We start from the raw sequence: 26,644 nt of genomic DNA on the forward strand, positions 1-26,644 counted from the left end.
TCAAGCGATGAGCAAAAAACACTCACCTGAATTCAAAAATTGGGGAGGGAGAAAGGGCAGGAACACAGGCTAATAGGTAAGAGGTAATTAGTGAAATCAGGTTGGAAGATAGAAGAAAAAATTCTGGGGTGCTTGAGGGAGGGGGTGGCTCCCTGGAAGGAGAGGGAAGGGAACAGGTGGGGAACTGGAGGAAAGGAGAGGGATCAGGAACGGAAACTGGAGAAGTCAATGTTAATGCCATCTGGTTGTAGAGTGCCTCATGCCCTGCCACACCAAGGGTTTCTCCAACTGGATGGCCTTAACACCAACCTCCAGTTTCTGTTAAACTCCTTGAGTCTCGCTTTCTCTTTCCTTCTGTCTCTTTTTCTCCAGTTCCCCACCCCTCTCCTATCAGAGAACTACCCCCTCTCCCATCACTTCTTGGCTTTTTTTCTTCTACCTTCCCACACATATCCATCTATGATCTCTTACCTATATGCCTGTGCTTTTCTTCCTGTCCCTTCCTCCTTCCTCTTCTCCCACCCTCCATTTTTTAATTCAGGGGCCTGCCTGTGTTTTTGCTCATCCCTTGACGAAAGGCTCAGGCCCAAAACGTTGGTTACTCTTTACTTTGTACAGATGCTGCATGACCTGCTGAGATTCTCCAACACATTTGTGTGTTGCAGTACTTCACATTCTCCTTTATGCGTTGATCCCCTGGAGCTTCTGTTCGATTTCCTCATAAAATGAAGCTAAACTGTGTTTGGCTTCAAAGTGCAGCTGGGCTGGAATGTTCTGGAGCCCAGACCTGACGTGCCTGGTTTGGATTGTTGACTGTTTAGCATGAGTTTGTCAGTAGAAATAGACTGTTCTAACCTTGCTGTAAAGCCTTTTACATGATGGCAGACATGGTGAACTAAAGTCTCAGCATATTAGATTTTATGATATGCAAAGTGTTTGTTATCCTTGTCGATAACTCATCAACCCACACTGGAAACCTTCTCAGGAAGGTGTTCTTCAATCTGTGTCACGGGTTGACTTTCTCCATTCACCAAAGACCAGACATTTAAGGTGACAATTCAGTAAAAAGCCCATTGGATTGTGTTCATTGAGTGGCTGTCCAGACCTCTACAGTCAGTGGTGTTAGGGGCTCTGGGAGCCCAGTTTCCCTGATCGTCGTGTGATGGAAATGAGCTGGATGTGGTTCCAGCTCTTGTTGTACTCTGACTGCACAGAAGCACTTGCGTCAGGCTCCACACCTTTTTGCTGTGACTGTGGTTGACCAGCCAGAAAACCCATCGCCAAATATTTCCTGAAGCAGGAATAACAGCAAGCTCTTTTACAACATTTTTTAGACACTCTCCACCCTCCCTGCCTGTGGTCTCCTGGTTTTCCAAGGTGCTGGTGTCACTGTGAGCCACCTAAAATATTTTATGATCGGGGTTGAGGAGTGGGTGGGAAGTATTCTCTGAGAGGTGATGGTACAAGAGCCACAGGCTGCTCCAGTACTTGGCAGCCAGTTGAAGTGGATGCAGGGCTTTGTTCAGCAGTCTGTGTTTCATTTCTCTTTCACTAGTTTCAGTATTAAGCAATAGCTACCCTCAAATGTGAATAAAACTACTGGCCTTGGCAAGAGGAACTGCCTCAGTGGCTAACAGCATGTAGCACCATTTGCTTGATGCAGACTTTGAATTCTGCCGTCCTGGGTCTATTGAACCTGCGGTTGAAGAGGACATTTTGATGTGTATTTGATTAATGCAGATTTTTTTAATGTATAAAACAGGTGAATTGCAGTATTTCAGATGGAATTCTGGTTGTCCAATTTCACTACTCCATATAACAATTACAGTACGGAAGCAAGCCATATTGGCCCTTGTAGTCCGGATGATTTAAGTGAACTCCACTAGTCCCACCTACCTTCCCCCTGCCCATAATCCTCACATCCAGGAACTCATCCAACCTTCTCTTAAATGACAAAATTGACCCTGCTGCAACCACCTCTTCCAGAAGGTCATTCCACTCAGCCACCACTCCGAGTGAAGAAGCCTCCTCTCAAGTTACTTCTAAAGTTTTGCTCCCTAACCCTTAACTCATGACCCTTCCTTCCAATCTCACCTACCCTCAAGGGGAAGAGCCTATTCACATCTATCTATCCCCCTCATAATTTTATATACCTCTGAAAAATCCACCCTCAACCTTCCCCGCTCCAATAAATAAATCTTTCTTTGTATTCTAGATACTGCAATCCAGGCAACATTTTAGTAAATCTCTGCACCCTCTCTACCTTATTGATATCCTTCCTATAATTTGGAGAACAGAACTGCACACAATATTCCAAACTTGGCCTCACCAATGCCTTGAACAGTCTCAACATCACCTTTCAGCTCCTTGACTTTATGCTTTGATTTATAAAGGCCAGCATCCCAAAAGCCTTCTTCACCACCCTATCCCCCATGCGAATCCACTTTCAAAGAACGATGAATCGATATTTCAAGATATCTATTCCTCAATGCCCTCCCGTTCACTGAATATGTCCTGTTTTGATTATTCTTCCCAAAATGAGGCACTTCACACTTATTAATATTAAACTCCATCTGCCCCATTTCAGCCCACTGCAAATGACGAACAACAAGGGGTCCAACATTGATCCCTGAGGCACACCGCTCATCACTCGTCTCCATCCTGACAGACAGTTATCCACCATGACCTATCTTCTAGCCACCGTTGAACCTATCTGACTATCTCAACATTAATCCCTAGTGCCTGAACCTTCCTCACCAACCTTCCATGTGGAACCTTATCGAAAGCCTTACTGAAATTCAGATAGATGACATCTACTGCTCTATCTTCATCAACCTTTCTATTCACTTCCTCAAAAAATTTGAGATTTGTCAAACATGACCGTCCCTGCACAAACCCATGTTGGGTGTCCCTGATCAATCCCTGCCTCTCTAGATACTTATACATATTATCTCTAAGAATACTTTCCACTGGGAGACTGTCCAAGAAAGTCTACTTTCCCCACTGACTGCTAGAGATGGAAGTGAACGGTGCCAGTAGAGGATTTAGTTCTGGGCAATCCGTCCCTCTGCCCAACCCCACTTCTTGGTGGTGTAGGCTGCAGCTGGCTTGATCACATGGTGCAATCCAATGCCCGGCCATACCAATCTACCCTGCCAATCACAGCTCTCCTTGCTCACCCCCTCCACTCCCACTCCCGCCATTGCTTATGGACATTCTATCTTGCTCTGCCTTAAAAAACTTAAAACTTACTTCTGCTGCCTTCTGAGGAAGAGAGTGCCAAAAACACTCATTGCTACAGAGAGATAAAATCCTCATGTCTTAATTTAAAAAAAATTATTTTGAAAGCAAGTCCTGGTTCAGGATTCTTCTACGAGAGGACACACCCACCCCATCACCAGCTGTTGGCATTGTATGGTTACAGGCAAGAAGGGCCTGTGTCTGCTTTAGTGTTCTACATTCAATCACGTCCCCCTCACCTGTGCACCCCCTTCCCTTCTGCCCCCCTCTGGGTATCAGGCCTCCTCTGAACTGCTTTCAATGTATTTGCATCCTTCCCTAAGTAACTGTGCCAGGGCTTTTACCCACACACTGGAAGCATGACCTCCATCTAGATTTAATTGGCAATAAATAATGCTACCTTTCCTAATTTCTTGATGCACCTATCTCCTGGTCTTGTGTAAATTATGTGGTTATGACACCCAGATCCTCGTAATCAGTTCTGCTGTCTTGCAGTGTGTTACTTCATTGAAGTGCAAGAAATCGGCCATAATTTCCCCTTCACAAAGCCATGTTAACTTTGCCCTTCTTTCAACAACCCTACAGTTATATCTTCAAGGACAGCTTCTACCATTTTCCCCAGTGCATTTAGCACAGTGGCTTGTAGTTTCCTGTTTCCATCGAGGAGCTGTGCGTTGTTTTGCAATCTAATGGCACCATCCCTAAATTACTGACTTTTTGGAAAAATTAAAACCAACTATTGTATCTGCATTACCTCAACTGTCTCCCTCGCTGCCTTTTTAAGATCCCAGGATAAAATCTATCAGCTGCAGCTCAATCTGCAGGTTTCTTGCCCAGTTTTCCTTGCTTAGCTAGGAAAAGCCTCTTCAAAGTGGCTCTATTGAGGAGGTGAAATGAGCATTTCCAAGATTCCAGTGTTAGTCTGACTTGTTACTAATCGTCAAAACACAGAAATGCTGAAGAACTCAGCTTGTCTTGCTGAGAGATTTCAGACCTGAGCCCTTTTAAAGGTATAAGCAAAAAGCAGACAACATCTTAACTAAAGACTAGAGAAAAAGAGGGAAGAATGGGAGGGGGAGGAGTCCAGACCAACTGCTAAAGTAAAAGGAAAGGTGAGAATTGATTTTGGCTCTGTAAAAGGAGACAGAGAAAAGGGAAGGGAGATAGACCTAGAGGAAAGGAGAGGAGAAAGAAGAAGGGGGATGGTTTTTAACAAACCAGAGACATCTGTGTTAAGGCCCAAACTGTCGGTGGCATATCTTCACCTCTGAGGGACGCTGCAAGACCGGCAGAGCTCCTCCAGCATTTCTGTGTTTTGACTACAATCACAGCATCTGCAGATTTTCATTAATATAAAAGTGGTGCAGATGTAGTTGTGGTTGGGCATGAACCAGGGGAGACAGTGCGTGGAGAGTGACCCATATGTGCACAGCCTTCAGAATATTTCCATCCTCTGGTGTCGAGCTAGAAATATGGGCATTGAATCAATATTGCATGCAAGAAGCAGGTTCTGTCAAGACTACAGCTGATGCCTCCCACAGCCATATCCTCTCTCCCTGTCACCCTCCCTCCTCCCATTGATTCACCCAGTGCGAATCCCACTAGAAATATGCCCCCGGTTCACAACTGGAACTCCATCTGAAGTCCTGTTACCTTAGTCTCAGCACAGCAGATGAGCTTTGCTGTATCAGTTGTAGATGTGAAATGGGAAATAACTGTAAATAGTTTTGCTTGGGGAATGGGTGGGTGGGAAGGAGGGAGTGGTTTTCATTTTTATTGTAATTGCTTGTATCCATTGTACAAAGTGAGATTATCTTTATTTTTTTTTTGCTGGAATAAAGATTTGAATAAGTTGTGCAGTTTATTGGAGAGAGCAAGAGATCAGAGTATTTTTGCTGCACCTTAATACGTGTGTGGCAGTGAATGTAAAGGTAAGGTGGTGGTAGGAGTGACCGGGAGGGTCGCCCGGGAGATTCTACAGTGCCGCACTTTCTGGAGGAATTCGAGGCTCAGTGCTTACAATTTTCTGATGCAGAAGGGCCAGCAATCCCACTCTTTCCCTGCAATTGCCATCTCTGACATGCCCATTAAATCCACAACCCCCCGCCACCCTTCTGGCTAATAACACAACTTGTTACTATTCCACATATAGATCATTACAGCACAGTACAGGCCCATCAGCCCACGATGTTCTACTGACTGATAGAAATCTGCTTTGTGATGCATTTATTTCAATGCAAGGAGGGCTGTAAGGAAGGTGGATGAGCTAAAGGTGCGGATAGACACTTGGCAGTATGACGGGGTGGCAATTACTGAGACATGGTTGAAGGAGGGTTGTGACTGGCAGTTAAATATTCTGGGATTTTGCTGCTTTAGGTATGATAGAATTGGATGGGTGGGGGTGGAGTGGCATTACTTGTCAAGGAAAGTATTACAGTGGTACTGAGGCTTGATAGTTTGGACGGCTCATCAAGGGAGGCTGTGTGGGCGGAATTAAAAAATAAAAGAGGTGAGGTTACAATTATAGGGGTGTATTATAGACCACCAAATGGGGAGAGGGAACTAGAAAAGCAAATGTGTAGGGAACTGGCTGAGATGTGCAGTAAGCACAGGGTGGTGTTGGGGATTTTAATTTTCCTAACATCGATTGGGAGACGCAGTCAGTGAGTGGGCTGGATGGCTTAGAACTTGTAAAAGATGTGCAAGATTGCTTTTTGCATCAATATGTTGAGGTACCCACTAGAGAGGGGGCAGTGTTAGATCTACTGTTGGGGAATGAAATAGGGCAAGTGACGGAAGTGTGTGTTGGGGAGCACTTCAGATCCAGTGATCATAGCACCATTAGTTTCAGCTTAATTATGGAAAAGAATAGGTCTGGTCCAGAGATGTAGGTCTTTGAGTGGGGGAAAGTGAGATTTGAAGAGATGAGAAGGATTTTCAGGGAGTAGTTTGGGGTGATCTTTTTTCTGGAAAGGACGTTGAGGAGAATTGGGGAGCATTTAAGGGTGAGATTTTGAGAGTGCAGAATCTTTATGCTCCTGTCAGGACAAAAGGCAAGGCCAAATGTTCAAGGGACCCATGGTTTTCTAGAGAGATTAGGAAGTTGGGTTGGGATAAAAGGGAGGCCTACGTTAAATACAAGAAGCAAAGGATTGATGAGATGTTTGAACGATACATAGATTGGAAAAAGAACCTTAAGAGGGAAATTAGAAAGGCAAAAAGAAGGTACGAGGGGGCTATAGCAAATAGGATGAAAGCAAATCTGAAGGGTTTTTACAAATATGTGAATAGTAAAAAGAAAGTTAAGGATGGAATAGGTCCACTGGAAAATCAGAGCGGGGGTATGTGTGAGGAACCATATGAGATGGGGGAGATATTGAATACATTCTTCTCGTCGGTGTTCACGAAGGAAAGTGATATTGAATTGTGTAAGATAAGTGAGGCAAAAGGATTAGTTATGGAAAAGATAGGGGTTAGTAAAGGGGGGATTTTAGATCTTCTGGGATGTATAAAGGTAGATAGGTCTCCTGGTCCTAATGGGTTTTTTCCCAGGACCTTAAGAGAGGTCAGGGAGGAAATAGCAGAGGCTCTGACAGTGATTTTTCAAACGGTTACTGGAGGAGGGTGTGCTGCCACGGGATTGGTGGGTTGCAAACATGGTTCCGCTGTTTAAAAAGGGCGGATGGTGTAGGCCAAGCATCTATAGGCCAGTAAGTTTGACCGGTGGTGGAGAAACTAATGGAAGGAATTCTTATGGATAATATGTATAAATATCTGGAAAGGCAGGGATTGATCAGGGACACCTAACCTGGGCTTGTGAGGGGTAAGTTGTGTTTGATTAATCTTGTTGAAGTTTTTTGAAGAGGTGACCAGAAAGGTTGATGGAGGTAGAGCAGTTGATGTGGTCTATTTGGATTTTAGTAAGGTTCAGCATGGAAGGTTAGTGAAGAAGGTTCAATCTCTAGGGATTAATATAGAGAGAGTTAGATGGGTTCAGCGGTGGCTGGAAGATGGGCACCAGAGAGTCATGGTGGACAACTCAGGATGGAGGCTGGTGACAAGCAGTGTGCTTCAGGGATCGGTGTTGGGTCCTTTGTTGTTCATCATTTATATTAATGATTTGGATGACTGGGTGAGTAAATATGTGGATGATACAAAAATAGGGGGAGTTGTGGATAGTGAGGAGGGTTTTCATGGCTACAGAAGAATTTGGACTGTTTGGAAAGGTGGGCTGAAGGGGCAGATGGAGTTTAATGTAGATAAGCGTGAGGTGCTTCATTTTGGGAAGAATAATCAAAACAGGACATGTGCAGTGAAGGGGAGGGCATTGAGGAATGCTGAGGAACGGAGGGATCTTGGAATAATGGTTCAGGCTTCCTTGAAGGTGGATAGGGTAGGGTGGTGAAGAAGGCTTTTGGTATGCTGGCCTTTATAAATCATAGCATAGAATATAGCAGCTGGGAGGTGATGTTGAGACTGTTTAAGGCATTAGTGAGGCCAAGTTTGGAATATTGTGTGCAGTTCTGATCTCCAAATTATAGGAAGGATATCAATAAGGTAGAGAGGGTGCAAAGAAGGTTTACTAAAAAGTTGCCTGGATTGTAGTATCTAGAATACAGAGAAAGATTGAGTAGACTGGGTCTTTATTTATTGGAGAGTAGAAGGTTGAGAGGGGATTTGATAGAGGTATTTAAAATCATGAAGGGAATAGAGTAGATTATAATTTGGAACAAGGGGTCATAAGAGGTAGAGGGGAAAACTTTAGGAGTAATATAGGAGGATGCTTCTTCACTCAGGGAATGGTGGCTGAGTGGAATGATCTACTGGAAGAGGTAGTTGCGGCAGGGTCAATTCTGTCATTTAAGAGGAGGCTGGATGAGTACGTGGATGTGGGGATTGGAGGGTTATGGGCAAGGGAGTGGGTAGGTGGAACTAGTGGAGTTTCACGTAAATCAGTGGAGACTAGAAGGGCCGATATGGCCTATTTCCGTATTGTAAATTGTTATATGGTTATAACAATTCAGGGTCCAGGATGTAACTATGCATGTTCAGAACATCCTAAAAAGGGAGAGTAAAGAGCCTGAGGTTGTGGTACATGTTAGTACCAATGATGGAAGGAAGGAGGAAGTGGTCTTGCAGAATGAGTATAGGGAGATGGATAGGGAGCTTAAAAGGAGGACCGCGAATGGTGTAATCTGGATTGCTTCCTGTGCCACGTGACAGTGAGGGCAGAAATAGAATCAAGTGGAGGTTTAAAAACATGGCTAAAAAGGGTGGAGTAAGACGGTTTCGTTCTTGGACCACTGGGACTTTTTTGGGGAGAGATGGGACCTATATTGTGATGATGGGTTACATCTTAATCCCAGATGTACCAGTCTCCTGGCGGGGGCATTTGCAAGGGCTGCCAGGGGAGCTTTATACTTGTATGGTTGGGGACGGTTTCAAGTTGGGCAAGACAGCAGGGAGAGGGTTTGTAGGCTAAGGAAAGAGGCATGTTTTAATAATTTGAGGGAGGAACAGCAGGAAGTAATAAAAAGATTAATGACAAGTGTGAGAATGGTAGAAAGGATGATGGGCAGAAGGTAGGATGTAGGAGATCCCTGAGATGTATTTATTTTAATGCGTGGAGTGTAGTAAGGAAGTTGGATGAGCTAAAGGTGTGAATTGACGTGTGGTTTTATGATATTATGGCCATTAGCGAGATGTGGTTGTAGGAAAGTTGTGACTGACAGTTAAATATTCCAGGATTTTGCTGCTTTAGATGTGACGAGTTGGTGGAGTAAGAGGGGGAGTTGTGGCATTACTTGTCAGGGAGGATATTACAGTGGTGCTGAGGCAAGATAGAGTGGCGGGCTCATCGAGGGAGGCAGTGTGGATAGAGCTGAACAATAAGGGGGAGGTTACTATTATGGGGGTATATTATAGGCCTCCAAATGGGGAAAGGAAACTGGAAGAGCAAATGTGCAAGGAACTAGGTGAAATGTGCAGTAGAAATAGGGTGGTGCTGGTTGGGGATTTCAATTTTCCAAACATAGATTGGGAAACAGTCAGTAAAAGGGCAGGATGGTTTCGTATTTAGGATTGCTTTTTCCAGCAATATGTTGACAAGCCCACTAGAGGGAGAGCAGTGTTAGATCTGTTTGGGAATGAAATGGGGCAGGTGATGTAGGTGAGCATTGGAGAGAACTTCGGATCCAGTGATCACGGGTCCATTAACTTTAGCACTGAGTGTAGGTGAAATACAAACCAGAGGACATGGTTTAAGGGTGAAAGGGGAAAAGTTTAGGGGCAACATGAGAGGGAACCTCTTCACACAGAGAGGGGTGGGAGGGTGGAACGAGATGCCAGTTGAAGTGGTGAATGTGGGCTCAATTTTAACATTTAAGAAGAATTTGGAGAGGGCTATGGACTGGATGCAGGACAGTGGATTAATGTTTCAGCTCAGAACAGAAGGTCGGGTCCAAGGTTGAAGGTCTTCAAGTGTGGGAAGGCCAGATTTGGAGAAATTAGAAGGTATTAGCAGAGAGTTGTGTGGGCTAATCTTTTTGCTGGAAAGGATGTAGAGGAAATTTGGATGGCATTTAGGGGTGAGATTTTGAGAGTACAGGATCTTTATGTTCCAGTCAGGCCGAAAGGGAAGACTAAAAGTTTGAGGGAGCCGTGGTTTTCTGGTAAAATTAAGAAGCTGGTTCGGGACAAGAAGGAGGCCTATACCAAGTATAAAAAACAAGGGATTGAGGAGATGTATGGTCATTACTTAGATTGCAGGAAGAAACTTAAGAGGGAAATTAGAAAGGCAAAAATAAGGTATGAGGAGTCCATAGCTAATAAGGCAAAGGTGAATCCTAAGGGTTTTTAGATACATGAACAGTAAAAGGTGGGTTAAGAGTAGACTAAGTCCTCTGGATGATGGGACCGGTGAACTATGTTAGGCAACATGAGAGGGAAAAATATTGAACAATTTTTTTCTCGCCTGTATTCACGAGGAAAAGGGACATTGGGCTATACGAGATAAGAGAGGCAAAGGGCTTAGTTATGGAGAGGATAGAGATTAGTAAAGGAAGGGTTTTGGAGCTCCTAGGGTCAATAAAGGTGGATGTCTCCTGGTCCTGATGGGATTTTTCCCAGGATTTAAGGGAGGTCAGGGAACAAATAATGGGGGCACTGCCGGTTATCTTTCAAAGATCGCACCACCCTATTTTTACTGCACATTTCACCTATTTCCTTGCACATTTGTTCTTCAGTTCTCTTTCCCCAAGTGGTACCGTGGGATTGGAGGGTTGCAAATGTAGTTCTGTTTAAAAAAAGGCATTAGGTGTAGGCCAAGTAATTAAGGTTGACTTCAGTGGTGGGGAAGGTTATGGAGGGTATTCTTCAAGATAGTATATACACAAACGAGCCTGCAGCTGACGTGGACCTTTACCCCCTCCATAAATCTTCGTCCGCGAAGCCAAGCCAAAGAGAAGATATACACATATCTGGATAGGCAGGGATTGATTAGGGGCACCCAGCATGGGTTTGTAAAAGGAAAGTCATGTTTGACGAACCTTATTGAGTTTTTTGAGGAAGTGACAAGATGGATGAAGGTAGAGCGGTTGATGTGATCTATTTGGATTTTAGTAAGGCTTTTGATAAGGTTCTGCATGGAAGGTTAATAAGGAAGGTTCAGTCACTAGGAATTAGTAGAGAGATTGTGACATGGGTTCAGAGGTGGCTGAGAGATAGACAGCAAAGAGTCACGGTGGACAACTGTCTGTCAGTTTTGAAGACAGGGTGCTGCCAAAAACTGATAGAAAACCATGAATTGCATCACAAACCAACAACCACAGTTATTACACAGACTTTCAGTGCCCCCATTGTTCTAGACTCTATCACCTTCACGTACACCCACGAATTGCACAACAATGTGTCTTCTTCGAACCGGAGGACAACCAATAAATAAATTGTTCCAGCATCCATCGCCATTACCATCCTGAGCAATGCAGTCTCGGCTCCCATCACCCTCTTGTGTAAAAAAAAACTTAATCCTGACAACTCCCCTAAACATTCTTCCCCACATCTTGTACAGATGTCCGCTGGAGTTTGCTATTCTTCCTCTGGGAAAATGGTGTTGGCTGTCCATCCTATCTATAGCTCTCAAAATCTTGTCACCTTTCATTCTTCACTCCAAAGAGAAAAATTCCTAGCTCAGTTAACCTTGCTCATAAGACACATTTTCCAAAACAAACAACATCCTACTAAATCTCCTCTGCCCCCTCTCCAGAGCTTCCACATCCTTCCTGTGATGAGGTGACCAGAACTGAACACAATATTTTAAGTGGTCTAAACTCCACATTGTCCTGGATAAGATCCAGTGAAGTGAAGGGGAAAGATTGAAAGTGGAGCTGGCTGGTCTGTGTGCAATGGGTTGCAGATGTGTATATGAAGCCATATGGAGACAAGCAGGATGGTTGATGTGGATGAATTAGCCCCAAAGAGCACAGAACAGGCTGGTGGGTAAATGAGGAGACTACAACTGCTGCAGGAAGCCAGCAGGGAGAGCACGGCAGGTGAGGGTCCCAGCCCGAACACCATCAGGAAGCGTCAAAACTTGGAAGATGCCTGAAAAATAAAGGGGAGAGGAGGACCAGGTGCTAGGTGAATACATGTGGGGGGGAGGAGGAGCAGGCACTAGGGGAATACAGGTGGAGGAGGAGGAGCAGGTGTTAGGTGAATACAGTTGGGAGGAGGAGCAGGCGCTAGGTGAATATTGGTGGAGAAAGGAGGACCAGGTGCTAGGTGAATACATGGGGGGAGGAGGAGCAGGCACTAGGGGAATATTGGTGGGGGAAGGAGGAGGAGGGGGAACCCGGAATTAGGTGAATACCAGGGAGGTGGGAAAACCACAGGCTCGAAGTGCTTCAGCCACATGGTTCCTGACATGGGGTGAAACGATTCCACTCCAGGCTGGTACTTCAATCTGTACAAGAGGAACCACATCACAGGCATCTCCCAGACTCAGTCACATCAAATGCAACTACGTTAACTGAACAATGACGGAGATCACCAGCTCTGGTCAGTGTCCCAGTCCAAAGGCCAGGTCCCGCCTGTTGCCCATCACTCCCCATCTGTCCACTGTCAGATGGGGAACCAGGAAGGAAAAGGGGTGGAGGGAACAGCCCACTGCTGTCTACATGTGATCTCTGGCGAACTGCTCTGCATTCCATGCCACCTCCTGGAGGTCGGAACTTGTACCAACACCCTTGGCCATGAAGTCAGAGCCTCCGGCGCTTCCATCCATTGGTGCACAGGCGGCACGGGCCCAGTCCACGGCAGAGAGGCTGCCTCGCAGGTCCTGGGGAGAGGAGGGGAAAGGTCAGTCCCAGAAGAGAAAGGGTCAGTCCAGGAGGGGAGAATTTGGGAGGAGGAAAGGGGGAAGGGGGTTAGTCCAGGAGGGGAGGGGGGAAGGAGAGACTGGGAGTGGAAAGGGGGTCAGGGGTGAGGTCCATAAGGCATATGAGCAGAAATAGGCCACTCAGCCCATCGAGTCTGCCACACCATTTAATCATGGGCTGATCCATCTTTCCACTCAGTCCCACTGCCCGGCCTTCTCCCCATAACCTTTAATGCCCTCGCTAATCAGAAAACTATCAAGCTCTGCTTTAAATACACCCAAAGACCTGGCCTTCTCAACCACCTGTGGAAATATAGATTCACTATCCTCTTATGAAAGAAATTCCTTCCCATCTCTGTCCTAAGTGAACACCCTTCAGTCCTAAAGTTGTACCCTCGTGTCCTACTCTCCACCCCGGGAAACAAATTTTCTACATCTAGTAAACCACAAAGGTCTGTAGACACTATGGTTGAAGTAAAAACAAAATGCTGGAGACACTCAGCAAGACAATCAGTGTCCTTTATATAGCAAAGATAAAGGTACAGAACCAAAAGCTTGGGCCCTTCATCAATCTGTCAAATGCTCCTCATATAACCCTTCCATTCCTGGAATCATTCTTGTGAACCTTCTCTGAACCCTCTCCAACGTCAGCACCTCCTATCTTAAATGAGCAACCCAAAACTGCCACAATACTCTAGGTGAGGTCTCACCAGTGCCTTATGAAGCTTCAACACCACATCCCTGCTCTTGTATTCTATTCCTCTTGAAATCAACACCAGCACTGCATTTACCTTCTTCGCCACCGACTCAACCTGCAAGTTTTTTTTCAGGCCGTCCTGCACGAGGGCTCCCAGGTCCCTTTGTATCTGGGTATTTTAGAACCATAGAACATTACAGCACAGAAACAGGCCCTTTGGCCCTTCTAGTCTGCACCAATCCATTTTTATGCTTAGTCCCACTGACCTGAACCTAGTCCATAGTCCTCCATACCCCTGTCATCCATGGACATGTCCAAATTCTCTAAATTCTTCTTAAATGTTAAAAATTGACCTGCATTCACCACCACAGCTGGCAGTTTGTTCTGTTCTCTGTGTGGAGAAGTTCCCCTTATTGTTTGTCCTAAACTTTTCACCTTTCACCCTTAACCCATGTCCTCTGGGTGGTATCTCACGTACCCTCATTTACTGTTTATCCCCCTCATAATTTTAAATACCTCTATCAAATCTCCCCTCAGTCTTTTATTCTTCAGGGAAATAAGTTTTACCTTTCCCTGTAACTCAGTTCCTGAAGTACTCCTGCACTCCTTCGATCTCATCGATATCTTTTCTTGCAAGCATCTACAAACTTGCTGATCCAATTTACCACATTATCATCCAGATCATTGATACAGATGACAACAACAATGGTCCCAGCACCGATCCCTGATCCCACAGGCCTCCAGTCTGAGAAGCATCATCCACCACTACTCTCTGGCTTTTCCCATCCAGCCATTGTCGAATCCAGTTCATTACTTCACCATGTGTCTGAACCTTCCTGACGAACCTCTCATGTGGGACCTTGTCAAAGGCCTTACTAAAGTCCATGAAGACAACATCCACAGCCTTTTCTTTGTTGACTTGCCTGTTAACCTCCTCGTAAAACTCTCAAGTTTGGTTAGACAAGGGCTACCATGCACAAAGCCATGCTGATTATTCCTTTATCAGTTCCTGGTTATTCAAATAATTGTATATCTGTTCTCTCAGAACACCTTTCAAGAAGTTACCTGCTACTAACATCAGGCTCATCGGCCTATAATTTCCAGGGTTACTTTTGGAGCCTTTCTTAAACAATGGAACAACGTGATCTACCCTCCAATCCTCTGGCACCACACCTGCTAGGGACATTTTAAATATTTCTGCCAGAGCCCCTGTAATTTCTACACTAGCCTCCCTCAAGGCCTGAGGGTATATCTTGTCAGGACCTGCGGATTTATCCACCCTTATTTGCTTTAAGACAGCGAGCACCTCCTCCTCTTTAATCTGTATCAGTTCCATAACCTCACTGCTTGTTTTCCTTACTTCCCACAACTCTGTGCCACTTTCCTGAGTGAAAACTGATGCAAAACACCCATTTAAGGTCTTTCCACCATACATAGCCAACCACTCTGATCTTCAGAGGGCCAACTTTAAAAAATACTAGAGTAAAGACCCTTCTCCCGATTTAAAAAAAGCCCACTTGTTTATTTTTTTCTTTCAAACTGCATGACCATACATTTTCCGATATTACACTATATTTCATTTCCCATTTCTCTGCCCTAATCTGTCTAAGTCCTTCTGCAGCTTCCGAATTTCCTTTACCACCTACTCCTCAACCTATGTTTGTATCATCTGCAAACTTGGCCACAGAGCCATCCAAGTCATTAATATACAACTTAAAAAGAAATGGCCCCAAACCTGACCCCTGTGGACACCACGAGCAACTGGCAGTAGCCAGAATATTACCCTGTATTCTGACTCTCTGCTTCCTGCCAATCGGCCAATGGTCTACCCACGCCAGTATTCTTCCTGTTATGCCATGGCTTTTATCCAGTAAGTTTGACTTCGGTGGTGGGGAAGGTTGTGGAGAGTATTCTTTGAGATAGTATATACGCATATCTGGATAGGCAGGGATTGATTAGGGGCACCCAGCATGGGTTTGTAAAAGGAAAGTCATGTTTGACGAACCTTGTTGAATTTTTTGAGAAAGTGACAGAAAAGGTGGATGAAGGTAGAGCGGTGGATGTGATCTATTTGGATTTTAGTAAGACTTTTGATAAGGTTCCGCATGGAAGGTTAATGAGGAAGGTTCAGTCACTAGAAATTAGAAGAGAGATTGTGACATGAGTTCAGAGGTGGCTGGAAGATAGACAGCGGAGAGTCATGGTGGACAACTGTATGTCAGGTTGGAAGCCTGCGACAAGCGGGGTGCCTCAGGGATCGGTGCCGGGTCCCTTGTTGTTTATCATTTATAGTAATGATTTAGAGGAGGGTGTGGTTAACTGAGTAAGCAAATATGCAGATGATATGAAAATCAGGGGAGTGGTAGATAGTGAGGCAGATTTTCTTGGATTACAGAAGGATTTGGTTTGTTTGGAAGAGTGAGCTGAAAGATGGCAGATGGAATTCAATGTAGACAAGTGTGAGGTGTTGCATTTCGATAAAAATAACCAGAATAGGACATATGTAGTTAAGGGGAGGGCATTGAGGCACATAGAGGAGCAGAGGGACCTAGGGGTTATGGTACAGAGTTCACTGAAGGTGGATTCCCATGTAGACAGGGTGGTTAAGAAGGCATATGGTATGCTGGCCTTCATAAATAGTAGAGTATAGGAGCTGGGAGGTGATGCTGCGGCTGTTTAAGGTGTTGGTGAGGCCAGGTTTGGAGTACTGTGCTCAGTTCTGGTCTCCAAATTATAGAAGGGATATGGATCAGGTGGAGAGGGTGCAGAGAAGGTTTACAAGGATGTTGCCTGACTTACAGCATCTGGATTACAGGGAGAGATTTAAAGAGACTGGGACTTTATTCATTGGAATGTAGATGGCTGAGAGAGGACTTTATAGAGGTATTTAAAATTTTGAAAGGAATAGATAGACTAGATGTGAGTAGACTCTTTCCCCTGAGGGCAGGGGAGGTTGGAACAAGAGGGCACGAGTTAAGAATAAGGGGGAAAAACTTTAGGAGAAATATTATTGACAGGAAGGATATTAACTCGGAAGATGAGGAATCTATATGGGTAGAACTGAGGAATAGCAAGGGGCGGAAAACGTTAGTGGGGGTGGTATATAGGCCTCCAAATAGTAATGTCGAGGTGAGGGAAGGCATAATAAGAGAAATTAGAAAATCGTGCAATAAGGGAACAGCTGTCATCATGGGAGACTTTAATTTACATATAGATTGGACTAGCCAAATTAGTAAAAATACTGAGGAGGAGGAATTCCTTGAATGTTTACGGGACGGTTATCTAGACCAATATGTCGAGGAACCAACTTGGGAGCAGGCCATTTTAGACTGGGTATTATGTAATGAAAAGGGGCTAATCAATAATTTTGTTGTACGAGGCCCTTTGGGAAGGAGCGATCACAATATGATCGAATTCTCACTCGACATGGAGAGTGAAGAAATTAAAACCGAGACTAAGGTCCTGAATTTAAATAAAGGGAATTATGGTGGTATGAGACAGGAGTTGAGTAAGATTGATTGGGTGGTGTTTATGGGGGGGAGGGTTGACGGTGGACAGACAATGGAAAGCATTCAAAGATCTAATGGAAGAATTGCAGAAATCGTTTATACCGGTTTGGCATAAAAATAAACCAAAAAACGTGACTCAACCGTGGATAACAAGGGAAATTAGAGACAGCATTAGGTCCAAAGAGAGAGCATATCAATTGGCCAAAAAAAGTACCAAATCCGAAGACTGGGAACAGTTCAAGATGCACCAAAGGAGGACAAAGGGATTAATCAAGAGGACAAAAATAAATTACGAAAGTAAGCTTGTGGCAAACATAAAAACCAACTGCAAAAGCTTTTATAGATATGTCAAGAGGAAAAGATTGGTGAAATCCAGAGTAGGTCCTTTGCAGTCGGAATCAGGGGAATATATAATGGGGAATAAGGAAATGGCAGACCAATTAAATTCTTACTTTAGTTCTGTTTTCACAAGAGAGGATACAAATAACCTCCCAAGGAATCAGTATCTCTAAGGACATGGTCTTGGGGAAATTGATGGGATTGAAGGCAGATAAATCCCAAGGGCCTGATAATCTACATCCTAGGGTACTTAAGGAAGTGGCCATTCAGATAGCAGATGCTTTAAGAATTATTTTCCAGAACTCGATAGACTCAGGATCAGTACCCATGGATTGGAGGGTAGCTAATGTTACCCCACTATTTAAAAAGGGGGGGGTAGAGAAAAAGCGGGGAATTATAGGCCGGTGAGCCTTACAACAGTAGTGGGCAAAATGATGGAATCCATTATTAAGGATGTAATAGCGGAGCATATGACTAGCAGAGAAGGGATCGGACGGAGTCAACATGGATTTATAAAAGGTCAATCGTGCTTGACAAATCTATTGGAATTCTTTGAGATGGTGACAGGTAAAATAGATGGGGGAGAGCCAGTGGATGTGGTGTACCTGGACTTGCAAAAGGCCTTTGATAAGGTCCCACATAAACGACTGGCATGCAAAATCAAGGCTCATGGGATTGGGGGCAAGGTATTGATGTGGATTGAGAACTGGCTGGCAGATAGAAGACAGAGAGTTGGGATAAGCGGCTCATTTTCTGAGTGGCAGGCGGTGACCAGTGGGGTACCACAGGGATCTGTACTGGGACCCCAGCTGTTCACAATTTACATTAATGATCTGGATGAGGGGATTGGATGTAATATCTCCAAATTTGCAGATGACACTAAGCTAGGAGTGGTTGTGAGGACGGAAGAGGGGGTCAGGAAGCTCCAGTGTGATTTGGATAAATTGAGGGACTGGGCAGATACATGGCAAATCCACTACGATGTGGATAAATGTGAGGTTATCCACTTGGGTAATACAAACTGGAGAGCAGATTACTATTTGAATGGCAATAGATTGGGAGATGGGGAAGTGCAGAGAGACCTAGGGGTTCTTGTGCACCAGTCACTGAAGGCGAGCATGCAGGTACAGCAGGTGGTTAAAAAGGCAAATGGTATGTTGGCCTTCATATCAAGAGGGTTGGAGTATAGGAACAAGGATACCTTACTGCAGCTGTACAGGGCCTTGGTGAGACCCCACCTGGAGTATTGTGTGCAGTTTTGGTCGCCTTATCTAAGGAAGGATGTTCTTGCAATGGAGGGAGTGCAGAGGCGATTCACCAGGCTGATACCTGGAATGGCAGGAATGACTTATGAGGAAAGATTGCGCAAATTGGGATTGTATTCGCTGGAGTTTAGAAGATTGAGAGGGGATCTCATAGAGACCTATAAAATTCTGGCAGGACTGGACAGAATGGATGCGGAAGGGATGTTTCCAATGGTGGGGGGAGTCCAGAATCCAGGGCCATGGTTTGTGGATAATAGGCAAACCATTTAGGACCGAGATGAGGGGGAATTTCTTTACCCAGAGGGTGGTGAATCTGTGGAATTCATTGCCACAGAGAGCAGTAGAGGCAGGTTCATTGAATATATTTAAGAGGGAATTAGATATATTTCTTCAGTATAAGGGAATTAGGGGTTACAGAGAGAAGGCGGGGACGGGGTACTGAACTTTAAGATCAGCCATGATCTCAATGGATGGCGGAGCAGGCTCGAAAGGCCGAATTACCTACTCCTGCTCCTATCTTCTATGTTTCTATATTATAGGTGGCTTTTTCACTCAGCGAGTGGTGGCAGAATGGATCTTCCAAAAGAGATAGTTGCAGTAGGTTCCCTTCTGTCATTTAAGAGAAGGTTGGATGAGTACATGGAGGTGAGTGTGTTGGAGGGTTAAGGGCGGAGAGCGGGAGGGTTGAGCTAGTGGAGTTGTTCTAGTGAACTGGTGCGGACTTGGAAGGGCTGACATGGCCTGTATCCGCACCGTAAACGGTTATATTGGTATAAGTTGCCTCACATGTGGCATCTTGTTAAATGCCTTCTGAAAATCTAAATTGAGAACATACACTGCATCTCCTTTATCTAGCCTGCTTATCACTTTTCTTTTAGATAACAGGCCATTTTTGCCCACATGTCCGAGCTGCCCAGTTTACACCCAATTTCCAAACACCCCTAGTATGTCTTTGAACAGTGGTAGGAAATCAGAGCCCCCAGAGAAAACCCACACAGACCCAAGGAGAACATACAAACTCCTTACAGTGTGGGATTCAAACCCTGGTCCATTCCTGACCACTGGCGCTGTAAAGGCGTTGTGCTAACTGCTATGCCAACCATGCCTTTATCAATCATTGCATGGAATATAGGAGTTGGGAAGTGATGTTGAGATTGTATAAGACGTTGGTGCGGCCTAATTTGGAGTTCTGTGTGCAGTTCTGGTCGCCTAATTATAGGAAGGATATAAACAGAGTGGAGAGAGTGCAGAGAAGGTTTACCAGAATGTTACCTGGGTTTAAGCATCTAGAGTATAGGGAGAGATTGGACAGAATAGGTCTTTATTCTTTGGAGCGTAGAAGGTTGAGAGGGGATTTGATAGAAGTATTTAAGATTATGAAAGGGATAGACAGAGTGGATGTGGATAGACTATTTCCGTTAAGAGGAGGAGAGATTGAAACAAGAGGACATGAGTTAAGAGTTAAGGGGCAGAGGTTTAGAGGTAACATGAGGGGGAACTTCTTTACTCAGAGAGTGGTAGCGGTGTGGAATGAGCTTCCGGGAGAAATAGTGGCGGCGGAGTCAATTGTATTATTTAAGAAAAGGTTGGACAGGTATATGGATGAGAAGAAGATGGAGGGTTATGGGCATTGTGCAGGGAGGTGGGACTAGAGAGGAGTGTTTGGTTTGGTGTGGACTAGAAGGGCCTAATGGCCTGTTTCCGTGCTGTAATTGTTATATATGTTATATATGTTATGTTCTTTTAAGAATTCCAATAGGTTTGTCAGGCAAGATTTTCCCTTCAGGAAACCATGCTGGCTTTGGCCTGTCTCATACTCTAACCTCATCCTTGACAATCAGCTCCATGTCAGGTCTGTAATTTCCTCCCTGTTGCCTCCCTCCCTCCTTGAATCGTGGGGTGACATTTGCACTTTTTCAGTCCCCTGGGACTATATCTCGATTCCTGAAAGATCATTACCAATGCCTCCACAATCTCTACTTCTTGCAGGAACCAAGGGTGTAATCCAGTGGTTCCCAAACCTTTTCAGTCTGCTGTCCCCTAGGCTTAAAGGCCACATCACAAGCGTCCCCCCATCCAACAGAGCTGGTGGATGGGGGGTTGTGGCGGCGCTGAGTGGGCTTGGCCTGGGGGGGGGTTAGATGCTGAAACTCAGGTAACATTTTCGTACATCTCTGCATCCTCTCTACCTTATGAATAACCTTCCTATCATTCGGTGACGAGAACTGCACACAATATTCCAAATTTGGCCTCTCCAATGCCTTGAACAGTCTCAACATCACCTCCCAACTCCTGTATTCTATGCATTGATTTATAAAGGCCAGCACACCAAAAGCCTTCTTCACCACCCTATCTACACGAGATTCTACCTTCAGGGAACGATGAACCATTATTCCTAGATCTTTCTGCTCCACTGCATTCCTCAATGCCATCTCATTTACTACATATGACCTAAGTGACAGAATATAGATATGTTTTTGAAAGTTAAATTTGGGCAGGTTTTGTTAGTTTAGGTCACATACATACACTTTAAAATAGATCTTATTTAAATACTGGAGCTCTGCTCATACTAGACATATCGGCCCCAGAGCCTTTGCAAAGGCTTTGGAGAGTGCCCAAGAGGCTTCACTAATGGATTGTTGTTTACAAAAGGCAACAGAAGAAAGAACCTGTTGGAGCCGCAGATAGTCTGGAGAGGAACTTGCTGTTCTAGGAGGGTCATGTGGTTTTGCAAGCAGAGAGAGTCAAACAAGTTTTCTCTGTGAGCAAGAGAGAGACATAGAGATCAGTTCTGGAGTTTTACAGTCAGCAGCAGTAGCTGGGACTGGAACAGGACAAGCTGGCAAGCTTGTGGAAAACCCCATTTGGAAGACGGGTTGTAAGTGCTTATTTCAGCCTGGTCAAAGCTGTTGTGGTTCATGCAAGAGGAGAGGAATGGCTGTCTATTGTTTCACTTGAAATAAGTGAAACAAAAAGGAACTCTGTGGTGACCTGAAAGAAAGAGGTTATCATCTGGAGAACCCTGATGGGGCAAGTTTCTTCAGCAAGACACTGAAGTGGCTGATTAAAAAAGGAATCAGTTGTGGGTGTCAGCAAACAATGATTCCCTCTCTCTGAAAACCCTACAAGAACCTTCCTGAGTGGTAACCATTTACCTTTCAAGCACTAAAGCCTGGTGAACTTTATAAATTTTAAATTCTGTGCACAGTATAAGAATTGGCTGCAACCAGTGAACTTGGAGGAATGAGAAGTGAGATTGGACTGTGAACCAAAGAACTTTTCTGAACTTACACACACATAATATACACTTGCGCTTAGAATTAGAAGGGGGTTAAGTTAGGTTAGTTAAATCAAAGCGTGATTCTGTTTTCATGTTTAAAGATAATTAAAAGCAACTTTTGTTTAAGTGACCATTTGTCTTGGTGAATATCTATTGCTGCTGGGTTTTGGGGTCCTCTGGGCTCGTAACATTTTATAAGGGCTTGTCAGTTCTGATTGAAAATTTGAGTTTTTGTGATTCATTAGTTAATTGGGTTTTTTCAAGCTAATTTAAACCTTGTGTGTGGAAAAAACAGCAGAAATGGATGTTGATACATTTTTGTTACGACCATCACCTGCAGAGCTACCGAGCAAGAGAAAAGAGGAATGGATGGTTATTTCTAAGGCATTAAAGCTGGCTGAAGTCAAGCATTGGATGAGGAAAATACAAATACAGAGGATTATTGTCAAATATTATATAGGGGAGGGAAAATTTGTTGAGAAAGACTTAGAAAATTTACCGGAGGATAGATCTTTTGAATTGCAATTGGAATTGGAGAAATTGAGGGTGGATAAGTCACCAGGTCGTCAGTCTCCTTCCTAACGCCCTAACCTGACTTCACAGGACCTCTACCCAGTTCTGCCTGTGTCAATACCACAACCTCTGGCTGATCACCTGCTCAGAGCCTTCCTGGACCCCAGAACCGGGGGGCAACATGCTATCCTGGAATCTCTTTTGCAGCCACAGATTCTCCTAACTCTCTCCCTGACTATTGAGCCCTGCTATAATTATCACTCTGCTTGTCTTCACCCTTCCCTTCTGAGGCTCAGAGCTGACCATGGGGCCATTGTTCTGGTTGCTGACTGGCCCAGGTAGGTTACACCCTCCCCCCAGCAGCATCAAGGCCTATACTTCTTGTTGAGGGGAATGGTCACAGGGGTACCATGCACTGCCTGTCTGTTCTCCTTCCCTCTCCTGAATGTCACCCAGCTACCATCTTCCTGCATCCGCATGACTGCCTTTATCCTCTCACCCACTCACACCCTCGATGTTGTGCCGACCCATCTATTCCTTAAAAAACATACTAAACCCTTCCTACCGCATAACCCTCCATTTTTCTTCCATCCCTGAGGCCATCTACGTGTCTCTTAAATGCCCCTAATGTTTCAGCCTCCATCACCACCCCTGGCAAGGCATTTCAGGCCCCCACAACTTTCTGTGTAAAAACTTATCCCTGACGTCTCCCCTAAACTTCCCTCCCTTCACTTTGTACACACGTCTCTGGTGTTTGATGATCCTTCCCTGGGTAACAGACACTGGCCATCCACCCTATCTTTGCCTCTCATAATCTTGTCGATCTCGATCAAGTATCCCCTTATCCTTCTACGCTCCAGAGAGAAAATTCCCAGTTCTATAAACCATGCCTCATAAAACTTGTTTCCCAATCCAGGCAACAACCTTGTAAATCTCCTCTGCACCATCTCCATAGCTTCCACATCCTTCATGTGATGAGGCAATTAGAGCTGAACACAATTCTCTAAGTGTGGACTCACCAGAGATTTGTAGAGTTGCAACATAGAAAAAAAAGGACAGAAAACTTGCAGCACCATACAGGCCCTTTGGCCCATAAAGTTGTGCCAAACATGTCCCTACCTTAGAAATTACTTGGCCCCATAACCCTCTATTTTTCTAAGCTCCATGTACCTATCCAAAAGTCTCTTAAAGGACCCTATTGTCTGCCTCCACCACCGTTGCTAACAACCCATTCCATGCACCCACCATTCTGCGTAAGAAACCTACCCCAGACTTTTCCTCTGTCCCTACTCCCAGCACTGTAAAACTGTGTCCTCTTGTGGCCACCATTTCAGTCCTGGGCAAAAGCCTCTGTCCATCCGCACGATCAATGTTTCTCATCATCTTCCACACCTCTAATCCTCCGGCATTCCAAGGAGAAAAGGCCGAGCTCACTCAACCTTCTCCCTAAGCCAGGCAACATCCTTGTAAACCTTCTCTGCTCCTATTCTGTGGCTTCACATCCTTCCGGTAGTGAGGTGACCAGAACTGAGCACAGTATCCAAGTGGGGTCTCACCAGGGTCCTATAGAGATGCAACATTACCTCCCGGCAACTAAATTCAAGTCCACCATTAATGAAGGCCAATACACGGTCTGCCTTCTTAACCACGGAGTCAACCTGTGCAGCTGCCTTGAGGGTCCTCTGGACTCAGCTCCCCCCCCCCCCCCAGATCCCTCTGATCCTCCACACGGCCAACAGTCTTACCATTAATACTAGATTCTGCCGACATATTTGACCGACCAACATGAACCACTTCACCCTTATCTGGGTTGAACTCCATCTGCCACATCTCAGCCCTGTTTTGCATCCTATCAATGTCCTGCTGTAACCTCTGACAGTCCCCCACACTATCCACATCCCCCCCAACCTTTGTGTCATCTGCAAACGTACTGACCCATCCCTCCACTTCCTCATCCAGGTCATTTATAAAAATCATGAAGAGGAAGGGTCCCAGAACAGGTCCCTGAGGACCACCACTGGTCACCAACCTCCATGCAGAATATGACCCATCTACAACTTCTCTTTGCCTTCTGTGGGTAGCCAGTTTCGGATCCACAAACCCATGTCCCCTTGGACCCTCTGCCCCCTTCCTTTCTCTATAAGCTGTGCGTGGGGAACCTTATCAAAGGCCTTGCTGAAATCCATCCACACGACATCTACACTCTTCCTTCAACACTGTGTTTATTCACATCCTCAAATCATTCAGTCCGGCTCGTAAGGCTCAACCTGCCCTAGACAAAGCCATGTTGACTTCCTAATCATTATACCTCTCCAAATGTCCATAAACCCTGCCACTCAGGATCTTCCATCAACTTGGGTTTGTAAAAGGAAAGTCATGTTTGACGAACCTTGTTGAGTTTTTTGAGGAAGTGACAAGAAAGGTGGATGAAGGTAGAGCGTTGGATGTGATCTATTTGGATTTTAGTAAGGCTTTTGATAAAGTTCCGCATGGAAGGTTAGTAAGGAAGGTTCAGTCACTCGGGATTAATAGAGAGATAGTGAGATAGGTTCAGAGGTGGCTGGAAGATAGACAGCAGAGAGTCATGGCGGACAACTGTCTGTCAGGATGGAAGCCTGCGACGAGCGGGGTGCCTCAGGGATCGGTGCTGGGTCCCCTGTTGTTTATCATTTATATTAATGATTTAGAGGAGGGTGTGGTTAACTGGGTAAGCAAATATGCAGACGATACGAAAATAGGGGGAGTGGTAGATAGTGAGGTATATTTTCCTGGATTACAGAACGATTTGGTTTGTTTGGAAGAGTGGGCTGAAAGATGGCAGATGGAATTCAATGTAGACAAGTGCGAGGTGCTGCATTTCAGAAAAAATAACCAAAATAGGACATATGCAGTTAAGGGGAGGGCATTGAGGCACGTAGGGACCTGGGGGGGGTTATGGTACAGAGTTCACTGAAGGTGGATTCCCAAGTAGACAGGGTGGTTAAGAAGGCATATGGTATGCTGGCCTTCATAAATCATACTATAGAGTATAGGAGCTGGGAGGTGATGCTGCAGCTGTTTAAGGTGTTGGTGAGGCCAGGTTTGGAGTACTGAGCTCAGTTCTGGTCTCCAAATTATAGAAAGGATATAGATAAGGTGGAGAGGGTGCAGAGAGGTTTACAAGGATGTTGCCTGGCTACAGCATCTGGATTACAGGCAGAGATTAAGGAGACTGGGACTTTATTCATTGGAACGTAGATGGTTGAGAGGGGATTTGATAGAGGTATTTAAGATTATGAAGGGAATAGATAGACTAGATGTGAGTAGACTCTTTCCCCTGAGGGCAGGGGAGGTTGGAACAAGAGGGCATAAGTTAAGGGTAAGGGGGCAAAACTTTAGGAGAAATGTTAGAAGATGCTTCTTCACTCAGAGAGTGGTGGCAGAATGGAATGATCTTCCAGAGGAGATAGTTGCAACATGGTCCCTTCTGTCATTTAAGAGAAGGTTGGATGTGTACATGGATATGAGGGGGTTGGAGGTTTATGGGTGGAGAGTGGGAGGGGGAACTAGTGGAGTTGTTCAAGTGAACCAGCGTGGACTCTAAGGGCCGATATGTCCTGTTTCCGCACTGTAAACTGTTATATGGTTATATGGTAACTTACCAACCACTGAAGTAAGACTTCGGCCTCTCTCTACTCCTTTTCTTAAATAAAGGAACATCTACCCTCCAATCCTCTGGTACCTCTTCCATCCCCATTGACGATTTAAAGATAATTGCCAGAGGTTCAGCGATCCCTCCCTCGCCTCCCACAGTAGCCTGGGGTACAGCGACTTATCCAACGATGCTTTCCAAAACCGTCAGCACATCCTCTCTCTTAATGTCTACATGCTCAAGCTTTCCAGTCTGCTGCACATCATCAGTACTATCACCAAGATCCTTTTCCATAGTGAATACTGAAGTATTCATTAAGAACCTCTGTTATTTCCTCTGGTTCCATACACATTTCCCACTGTCACACTTGATCGGTTCTATTCTTTCATGTCTTATCCTCTTGCTCTTCACATACTTTCCTTAATCCTGCCCGCCAAGGCTTTCTCATGGCCCCTTCTGGCTCTCCTAATTTCCTTTCTTTTAAGCTCCTTCCTGTTAGTTTTATAATCTTCTTGATCTCTAACATGGCCTCTCTACCCTTGAACTCAACCCCCCCCCCCCCATTAATGAAGCCCAGCATCCCATGGGCCTTCTTAACTATCCTACCAACCTGTCTGTTGACCTTGGGGGATATATGAATTTGGACCCCAAGGTCCCTCTGTTCATCCATACTTTTAAATAACTGACCATTAACCCTGTACTCAGTCTACTGGTTTGTCCTTCCAAAATGCATCACCCCACACTTATCTGGAGAACTCCATCTGTCACTTCTCCACCCAACTCTGCATCCTGTCGAG

General features: G+C 45.0%; 1 protein-coding gene across 1 annotated transcript in view; it reads right to left on the bottom strand.

Moving 5' to 3' along the window:
- Positions 1-425: 425 nt before the first annotated feature.
- Positions 426-26,644, bottom strand: part of LOC138737244 (alanine--tRNA ligase, mitochondrial-like) — a 71,676-nt gene continuing 45,457 nt past the window's right edge. Inside the window, 1 exon segment of the mRNA XM_069887973.1 lies at positions 426-12,574. Within this exon segment, the coding sequence (XP_069744074.1) occupies positions 12,410-12,574 (165 nt within the window). The 3' untranslated portion in view covers positions 426-12,409.

The sequence above is a fragment of the Narcine bancroftii genome, chromosome 6 (assembly GCF_036971445.1).
Source record: "Narcine bancroftii isolate sNarBan1 chromosome 6, sNarBan1.hap1, whole genome shotgun sequence".
NCBI lineage: Eukaryota > Metazoa > Chordata > Chondrichthyes > Torpediniformes > Narcinidae > Narcine > Narcine bancroftii.